Source organism: Dysidea avara, chromosome 13, assembly GCF_963678975.1.
Source record: "Dysidea avara chromosome 13, odDysAvar1.4, whole genome shotgun sequence".
Classification (NCBI taxonomy): domain Eukaryota; kingdom Metazoa; phylum Porifera; class Demospongiae; order Dictyoceratida; family Dysideidae; genus Dysidea; species Dysidea avara.
The window spans coordinates 17,119,981-17,130,343 of record NC_089284.1 but is presented as its reverse complement, the minus strand read 5'-3'; the positions used below and the strand labels follow the sequence as shown (position 1 = coordinate 17,130,343).

General features: G+C 37.3%; 1 protein-coding gene across 1 annotated transcript; it reads right to left on the bottom strand.

Moving 5' to 3' along the window:
• Nucleotides 1-1,001: 1,001 nt before the first annotated feature.
• Nucleotides 1,002-10,228, bottom strand: LOC136243151 (ras-related protein Rab-10-like). The gene is made up of 8 exons (XM_066034673.1): nt 10,053-10,228; nt 9,824-9,884; nt 6,404-6,464; nt 6,271-6,348; nt 5,723-5,812; nt 5,605-5,670; nt 3,072-3,119; nt 1,002-1,197 (listed from the first exon to the last, which is right to left on the bottom strand). The coding sequence occupies exons 1-8, from the start codon at nt 10,186-10,188 to the stop codon at nt 1,126-1,128; spliced, it is 612 nt and encodes a 203-aa protein (XP_065890745.1). The 5' UTR covers nt 10,189-10,228; the 3' UTR covers nt 1,002-1,125.
• Nucleotides 10,229-10,363: the final 135 nt, after the last annotated feature.

Below are 10,363 nucleotides of genomic sequence, written 5' to 3'. Positions count from 1 at the left end.
ATCACGAGTGCAAAAGCTAAAGTCCCTCTGAAATAAAGTGACGGAGCTTCCCTTTGCTACTACACCTGTTACTGCTTGTACATTAGTAAAGAGTCTACAGCCATATTAACACTCTTGTTTTTAAAGAGATCACATGATTTACATTTATTAATTTTTGGGTTTGCCAAAACATTGACCTGCCGCATCTGTGAAACACAAGATTAATTTTCCATATATTTCTTAGGGTGTTAACTATCATTTAGATACATGCATATATTGAAAAAAATTTTTTTTGGAGTGAAACTGTCACACTTTTAAATACGTTAGCAAACACTGTTATCAGTAGTGAAGAACCATACTTGGTTATTATGGACTATATAATGAATGTATATTAATTATATAGTTAATTGCATTCTGAGATTCTTACAGTTTAAGAAGAATGTTATTAATCAAAGAAGTTAGATTTAAATTTAGGGTGACACAAGACCTTCTTCTAAATTCCAGATACACCACTTAAAGAAAAAAAGCTAGAAAACTGTATTTGTTGTTACTTACCATGAATTTTTTTTTGGTCTGGTAGTGCAGTGGGTCATGTGACTGGACAGCTTAGCACTTCTTTTTAATGTGATAATGTAACAAATTTTCTATTTCTTTCTACCTTGCCAGTGCTTGAAATAATGGTGGACATCTGACATTTTCCAACCAAAATTGGTGTTTTCCGAGCATGTTAATTTGGTCAGACATAATGTCCAATCATAATATACACACTATTGGTAGAATATTCACTAAGAAAAATACATATCAGACTTGACAGTGTTTCAAGTGTTTGATGTTCAAACAAGTTTGTACAAACGTCTGATCAAATTTGCTTTTGTTGAATTTGTTCAGACACTATGCTTTAACGTTTCTGCCTACTTATTTCAAGCACTACCTTGCCATGCCCACACAGATCTCCAGGTTGTGGTTGCATGAGACTGAGGTCTAAAATATCATTTTAAAATGATGGTTTTGTCTCTGCCAAATTTCAAATGACACAATTCATATTAACAAAATAATAGGTAAATTACACATCACATAAAATAATTAAATTGCAATGTCATGAATGGTGTTGTTATGTGTGCAGGTACATGGTTGTCATGGTTGTTATCAACAAGCACACTTGGACTCTTCTTGTTGTTGTTTGAGGTCAGCAAAACTGTCTTCATGTCTTGTCACCTTCTGTAAGTGTTCAACAAAAAACACAACCTAACCGTCAGTTAATGTACACACACATGCACATAACATGACAGTTGACATCTTTGACTCCTCCCACTATGGTTGGTCCCATTGTTAGGTCACTCCAATTAGTTTCCTATCCAGATGCTTTAAAACTTTTAATATCATTACATAACCCCAAAACACTGGCATGAAAACATGAACATAGAAGTATTGAATATGATGAGAAACGCCTTCTCAGTGAATAAAATGTCAAATACAACGGTAAACAATATTGATTTTCGCCAACCTGCTTGGCTGCACTGAAAAGGTCGTAGGTTAAACAACATTCATTCTTTGTGAGACCATATGTGGCATGTGCCTTTTGAGGCTCTGATGAATATACGTTCTGCTTTACCTTTCCTATCCAATCTGTCATCTTCTTCATGAGAGGAAACCACATCAAGGCATTGAGGCTACTATCCAAATTAGAAGTGTACTGATATGACTTTTAACCGATATGACTTTTAACCGATATTCCGATAATCGATATAACAAAGCTGATCTGGTAGCATAGACCTTTCATCTAAGAATTTGCTCACCCATAAATACATGCTTCTAAAAAAATTATGTATATCTGTATGTGCTGTTTGTTGCCAATCTGATACCAATATGCATAAAAGGCCGATAACCGATTCGATTTTGTTTTACAGATGTTGAAACACCCCATGGAATACAGTCTCAACATTTTAAGAAAGCAGCCAACAAACGATGCATTTATAAGACACCTATTTCTTGCTAGGCCCTGGCCTATTATGCTCAAAATTTTACCTATTATGCTTTCGAGTAGTGCTCAGAAATCAAACCTATTATGCTCAAAATTATGCTTTCAAAATCGAGGTTATACTCTTTTAATAAGCACATTAGTGTTTCCTGACTGCTGTATTAGAGTAAGTGACTGCTCTATTAGAATATGTCGATTTTATCTAATAATCAGCCAAGAAACAATAAAAATAGTAACATTGAACATTTTTCTTGATATGAAAAGCAGTATTAAGGTGTAACGTGTTAATGTTTTACTGTATTTTTTGGTACGCACACTGCGCATTTAATTAAAAATTGCCTTATTATGCTGGTTTGATGCTTTTGCTGGCCTGTCTGGCACGCTTATCCAAAAATATTAAGAAAAAGACGAACCTCTCTTAACAAACTATGGACACAATAAAAAGACTCGGAAACAGATTTTGGTCCCAACAGATCTGACTCCATACATTTTTACCTCTGAAAGAGTTACAGCAAAAAAGGGTAGGTCCCTAAGTGTCTGTGTACTGCTATAAGCCAATTGAAGGTTCATATCTAGGAAACTGTTGTACTCAAATTTGGTATGCAGACTACTGGGATTTCCATAGCAAAAAATTACCTAGTTTCAAAAAGGCAGCACAAAGTTACGTATGAGTAACTACACAGGCCACACGACACGTGCGTCATGATCATTGCTTCAGACAACTTAACTGTCCAAATAAGTTAAAGTCACAGGATGACTATACCATGCCTCATAAATGACAGCGTGGGAGATCCCACTTGGAAGGTGATGCTTGGTAAACTACTTAAAAAAGAAAATTTAATTTCTTTACTAACCGAATTGTAAATCAGTGGAATTCCCTCCCCCTAAATGTGATCGCGTCAGATAGTTTAAATAAGTTTAAGAACAATTTAGATAATTACTGGCATCAAATTGGATATGGACAGACTAAAAGGCCCTCGGCCTATTAACTTTAAGTTACCTGCAATGATTGTACATTGTCCATAATTTAATACTAATAATAAAATGCCGACTGTTCAGAATATGTACACAACATTGCACTACTGTACATGCTACACAACAAACATCCAATCACCTTGCTGTTTACTTTCTTGACAATTTGTTTCACAAGTTGCTCAAATGCCTAAAACATCACATGACTATAGTCAGCCATGAACACACACAGTACACAACTTTACAATAACAGACACATTTGGTTATGCCATCACTAGGAGCATATCCAGGGGAAACCCCTCTAGATTTTATGCATCGCTTAAAACACTGTACACATATTATTGGCCTATAGGTTTCCAGAAGCTAGACTCTATCTTGAAACAGGAAACCTTTATCTTAAATAACAATAGTTTCCTCGTGTGATAGTACACTTGTAGGATTGTTCTGAACAATATTTTTTGATGATTTTCTAAGTCACTTAGTTGTAAAGGAAACCCCTTTTCAAAATTCCTGCATGCACCCCTAATCACTCTCATCTGACAATCTTTCATGATTGAGCCACTCTGTTGTCACATGCTCAACACTGATAAGGTTTCAAACTTTCCCCATTTATTCTGTGAAAGAGTTAAATATTAGGACTAAAACATAACAAATCTTTGCAGTAAAAACAAGCTGATGTTGTGCTACTTCTGAAGACCAGGCACCCATACAGTTAGTCGCCCATGAAATTAGTATTATTCCCTTCCCAGCTAAATAGGCAACTATGCTATTACTCATCTGTATTTTGTAATTTACTGTAGTTTTATAATTCATGAATTACATTGCTATGCACTTAAGGTAGTCTTGTGTGGCCATGCCACTTTTTCTCTCTTTGTCATTGGGTAGGGAGAAAAAAGGGTTTGAATCCCATACTCATCTTGACACTGCTCAGATAATACTCGAATAGTCTTCCGCATCTATGAATCACAAGCGTGCATTTACAATGTCTAAAGCTACTTTGGCGTCTACCAATGATTGAATCAGTTATAAGTCTTTTATTGATTCACAGGTAAGCAGAGTGTGGTAGTTTTATTACAGTGGAGTGTAAGCATAAGGGGTCATAAATACTGCACACTTGTGACATAACTACGTGACATGTCAAGACGATTGTGGGAAACCAGACCAGTCCCTTTTTTTCTCCCTACCCAACAAACCACTTTAAACTGCATTATGCACAGAAGTATCTTCTCAACTGTTTTGTGGTGTGTCTACCATGCAACAAAGCCTTGGGGTCTGCTCTTCATTCTCTTTTGCATACAATAGGGACATTCCCCATTTTGACTTGAAGAGATATACAATTTCTGGTAGCCTATGAGGCTTCAGTCACCACAAAAGCTGTACAACACACTGTATTCACAAACCAGTTTCACCCATATTATGAACTGATACAAGTATACACCATAGAGCAAAAAAATTTACCTGCCTGTACGTTCACACTGGCTGCTTTTAACATATGGCTTCCTTACCGCACAAGTGCAGGTGTGGATAGACAAAGAAACAACATACACATGTTTTTTTCGGAAAACAGTTTCAAGAAACCAAGCATGCACCCACAGCCAGCCAACTGTGGGTGCACAACTGATTTAAAAACAATTATACTACTTTTCCCATTGTCAATTGTTTATATTCATCTTAACACAAATCCTTATACAATAGCATGAAATTAAATTTGCCAACCAGCAGTGTTGGGAGTAACGCGTTAATTATGTAACACGTTACATAATATTATTACTTTTGTGGTAACTAAGTAATATAACGAAATACACTATAAAAACTGGTAATATAACTCAAGTTATTTTACTTACAAATGTAATGCGTTACATAAGTAATATTGTTACTGTAACGAATCTAATATTATGTAATATTATTACTACAAGTAACAAAGTTACTAATCTCGTTAGTAATCCACTGAGTAATGCTTAGCCACAACGAAGTAATGAAGCCTACTGAATGAAGCTTATTCACCAGCTTCTTACTTATAACCAAGATTTGCACATTGTTCAACAACGCAATCATGTCACGTGATAAGGTGGTAGTTTCACACGTGACAGCTTAAGGCTGTGGACACAAAGTAATATAATATGTAATATTATTATAGTTACTTTATTATATGGGTAATATGTAACTGTAACTAAATAGTTCAGTTGCATGTAATATGTAACTAGTTACTTTTTAAAAGTAACTTGCCCAATACTGCCAACCAGTGTGTATAGGAGCTCATTAAATGCTCACCCAAAGCTTATAAGCTGTGGCTACTGAGCTTATAGCATGTCAAGTTTAAAATTTTGTTTGCCATACACTTTCATAAGTTTGTACATTACTGTGTGGGATCAGCCACATGGACTGCCACATTTCCTACAAAACTTTAGAAAGTTACACTGTATCTTCAAAAATTTCTTGCTTTTAGTATCAATTTACATTAGGGGACATTTTAACACTGAGATCCATTGAGACATTGGAAACAGTTGCTGATTGTTTACGATTATAATGATTTCCACTTTTGATGGTTGTACAGCCAAGCAGCAATCCAAAAAAAAACAAAAAACCACCTGTACTTGCTGTTTGCAACCAATACTGTTGGTGGCATGTTCTGTATAGAATAGCCACACACACTACACAAGTGTCTTACAACTCACCTCATCAATATTTTGTTTGGTTTTTGCACTTGTTTCCATGTATTGTAAGCTTTGTGATTCTGCCATCTGTGATTACATCATCATTACCATAGTAACCAGGTACACATGTAACACACACCTGTTCCCCTCTAGTGTATGGGATGACACGTTTAGACTCAAGATCACACTTGTTACCTATCAGTAGTCTCTCAACATCTGAGGACGCATGCTAGTGACAATATGACACACAGTGTTATACATGTATCATGTGGTCACAATACATATGGCTAAAAGCAATGAATGTTATTCCAAATTGAGCCCAATTGTTTTATAAACTATCAATGTCATTACATGTAACCTCCAATCCATGCTTGTATTCAAACTAGAAAAATACTCAGCATGTATTCAAGTAAACCATATTGAGCTGAACAACAGCTAAGGTAGGTCATTTATGACAGCATTTATGACAGCATTTATGACAGCATTTATACACCTTGCACTCGTGTTGTGTTTAACACGATTAACATGAATGCATCCCAGACATAACACAAGTGACATGCAAAAATGACACAAGATAGTTTACTAACTTTGAGTGTGGTCTATAAGAGCTGCATACCCATGCCCAGATAAAAGCCATTTTTAGTCACACTACTATACAGTACTCCCTGCACACTACAACTTGCTCACCATTTCTATATTTCCCAGCCATTTTGTAATGTTATCAAATGACTTCTGATTGGTTATGTCGAAGACTAACATGATGCCCTGTGAGGAACAAGAAACATTACATACTGGGATCAGGTGGGCGTGGCATGCTCACCATGGCACCCCTATAGTATGATGTCGTGATTGTGTGGAACCTTTCCTGTCCAGCAGTGTCCCTACAGTAATGACAAATAGCAGTACAAATGTGTCAACAGGACTTGTCTTTTAATTAAAATTTTATAGTGAAACAAAATATGTCAGGGGCGGATCCAGGGGGGGGGGGGGGCTTTGGGGGCTGAAGCCCCTCCCCCCCTTCATTTTTAGGCTTTACTTGATCAATATGCTGAGCATTATAATGAAATTTTGTCTTAGCATAATTATATGATCACTAATAATACAAATACTCATAAAACCACCTTATAAACATCTTTCCAAGGTATTATCAGTGGATTTATGCTAAAGTTTATGCAACAAGGACCCGGATCAGCATTGGAGGTGTACAAGATCAAGATACTCTAATAGAGCAGTCACCGCTAACTAAACATTCACTGGAAACATATAGTTGGTTCTGTTATGGAATTTTTCCAAATCTGCCTGCACCTATACATACAATGAAGTGCATTGGTCTGTTTAAAGGGCTTCATTCATCTACTTGTGTAGTTAATATGTATGGCAATACTTAATTCAGGTACACAATTTCCATTGAAAATGCTCTCAGATTCAATCCTGCATTGTTCAAATTTCAAAATTTTCCACTTTCAACATTATTATTCTAACATGCACCTATTCAGTGTTGTGCAATTGTGAGAGGGGTGCATCATGTACTTGGTTGTCTGTACCTACCCAAACTTTTCCATTAGAAAAATGCTTCAGAGAGCCATACCTATAATCTAAAGGCAGTATATAAAATATCTACAGGCAGAAAATATTAGGGAGTTTATGTGGAAATGTCTCCAAATTGCAGTATTTTAGCATCTATTTTTCAAATTTTCCTGGGGGGGCATGCCCCCAGACCCCCCCCCCCCCTAGTTTGTACTTCGCACACCTCTACCCAAGAGATTAGTACCTTAAGTTAGCCCCCCCCCCCCCCTCCCCCCTTTATAAATCCTAGATCCGCCCCTGTATGTGGACACCTCACTAATCATGACACCTTGATAAACAGGACACTTGTACATGGTCCCATTTGTATTAGTGCATGCTAATAATACCAATCGTTTTTAATGATGTATGACCATGATCATTAAAGGGATTGGTATTAGCACAGGAGCACATCGAATCCTATGGACAAGGGAGCATGTAACTCCGTAAACAGCGAGATTCAAACATGGCTATAAGTAACTTTAATTAGGATATTATGCATGCTCAAGTACGTCACATTTCCGCTGCAATGAAGCGAAGGCATGGAAATGAAGGTCAATGGCACAACTGGGGAATAGTAGCACAGGCTTAGCAGGACAGTCTTTCTACAGTAACTAATCACGTGAAATTACTCCACTTGACTATTCCAAGTTCTACCTTCGACTCGACGATCTTCCTATCAAAGCACCGTGGAGTACAATGGAGTAGCAACCCATTCGGTGTATCCCTGTTGCGCGTAAGAATGATGTAACCAGTTATATACATAGTAACACTGGATGCCATGTTTGAATTTCGCATGTAGTATTGGTAGTGTGCGGAGTTACACGCTCTCTTGTCCATAGGATTCGATGAACTCCTGATTAGCATCAGTGCAGCCATCTGGTGTTAGATCAACCACAGAAATATCACTACCATAAATATCCACAGTACCACAATATGTGGTCTGCCATAAATGGAGCCACTGTATTCCCTCTGCTAATGATGACTCATTCTATCATGTGACCCACTAACACAAACTTGCTGACTATCATAAAGCTGTCAGCATCTGGTGACCAATTTACACTCTCAGCTCTAAGAACAGACAATTATGGGGCATTATGGCAAGAAATTAAACCAGGTGCGAGGTCGGTCCTGTACAGATCATAAACCTTGCTACATGTGATTGTGCAACCCTTGAAATTGGTATTGCTATTATCAAGTTATCACATTCATGAGAGGTACCGTATAACGGGAATGATTTGCGGAAGAAAACATTCACAAATTGTGTGATTCTTGATGCATTAGCGATTTTTCTTGGTCATCATTATATGTCATTGGCATAAAATCTTTTTTTTCCAACTTCTTTTAGCGGGCCTTTGAAAGTGTACCTGCATGGAATCTCTACTGATCCCTCCTTGGTCCAAGTCTCTTGAATAACGCCGATTTCCTACCACTGTGCACTTAACTGTCCCCTCTTGCCCTAGTGAATGATGAAATTTTTTGTGTGAAATTTTATAAGTACCCAATTACTTCGGGCTGGCCACACTGCATGTCTATCGTGACTGTTATCCTCCTGTGACCAGTCTGTCTTCCACAAATCAGAACTTCACCTATAAAATTAATGGCGTCCAGATGTGTTGACTTGATATACATGATACTCATACACGCAACTTGTCACACTAGCTTCCATCCTCACTTCCATCAATACTGTTAGCTATCTGCTGACATTTTTAAACCTTACATTCCCAAATCTGACCAGCTGTCAGAACGCATCCGATCTACTAACTTATAACATAAATCACGAACGTTTTCTCACGAATAAGAAAAACTAAGGTATTTCACAAATGTTTCTGCGAATCATTCTCATTATACAATATGCTTAATGTAGATTTTGTTTATGAACTAGGAAAGCCACAAAGTGTTGGGTGGTTGAAATAAGGCTCCATAATTTTACCAATATCAATTTGTGCACTAGAATGCTGTATATTGAGGTGTTGGGGTTGAATTTTCTACAAAAACCAACCTCCACTTAGATGGAAATGATGAATATATAGTGGCCCATTGTAGGATGTCTTGTTACAGTAAACAAGCAGCTCTATGCAAGTAGAGTGAACTGCAATGAAACTGGCCAACGTCACCCATTATTTTGAACCCTGCAATTTATGGTAACTGACAAATGAGAAATGGTATATTCACCAAAAGGTCAAACACACACATATCATCATTTACTTAATGCCAGCAGTGTTCAAAAATCACATGCGGAGTGTGTGAGAATAATATTATCAAATCTGTAGTGTGCTAGCCAGCATGTCATGAATTACACAATGTGGAAAAGAGCTCAGATAACTTACAACCACAAGTGAAATAGCGTAGAAAGTGAAAAAATTTACACAAAAATTACACTATGTGGCTTGATCAATGTTAAGACAGTTACCGCACAGTTTTGCTGTATATATGTACATGCTATGGGATCTCTTCAGTAAGGAAAAATCTGAAGGACAAGTAGAAGGTGTTAAGGAGTGAGTGATGCAAGAGGGCAGACACTCAAAATACTCTAAATAAGAGTATGTCAACAAACTAATGTGTTGACCCAGGTAAGCTGAATATATTGTACAGTATTTGGTAGGTGGGCATGTTCGGCATAATTATATTACAGCACACTACCCTATGGCTACACCCACGATTAGTATCAACATACCAGATTTGTAGTTTGATTCTCTTGCCATCAATTTCAAACGTCTTGATCTTGAAATCAATGCCTACAAACAATCAAGAATACATAACAATGACATAAGGTAGGCGTGGTCGGCACATCACTCTAATTAATAATCGCAGACACTACACAGCTACTCCACGTATTACACCATACGCCACATCACGGGTTATGGGTACACTGAGACTACGGGACGAACATGTACGTCGCTTACCGATAGTTGCAATGAAGGTAGTTTTAAAAGTGTCGTCGGCGTAACGAAATAGTATACAGGTTTTACCCACTCCGCTGTCTCCTATTAGGAGTAATTTGAAGAGCATATCATACTGCGTGTGTTTTCTAGTCGCCATCCTTTTAGTACACGTGACTGCATGTCCTTGTGACGTAATGACGTACTCACGTGCAGAGTTACCTGTGAATGCCGGAGTGTGTGAATGCTATCCCACTAGAGACCTGTGAGAAGACTAAAGCCTGTGAATACTGGGAGTCATAAACATGCAACTAAATGCAGAAAAAAATCCCAGA

Bases quoted from the DNA above. Each gene is read 5' to 3' on its own strand.
- LOC136243151 (XM_066034673.1), bottom strand. From the start codon at position 10,188: ATGGCGACTAGAAAACACACGCAGTATGATATGCTCTTCAAATTACTC. The intron at 3,120-5,604 runs GTGAGTTGTAAG...GTGATGTTTTAG, and splicing joins CCAAACAAAATATTGATGAG to GCATTTGAGCAACTTGTGAA. The intron at 1,198-3,071 runs GTGATTGGATGT...GAACACTTACAG, and splicing joins TCAAGAAAGTAAACAGCAAG to AAGGTGACAAGACATGAAGA.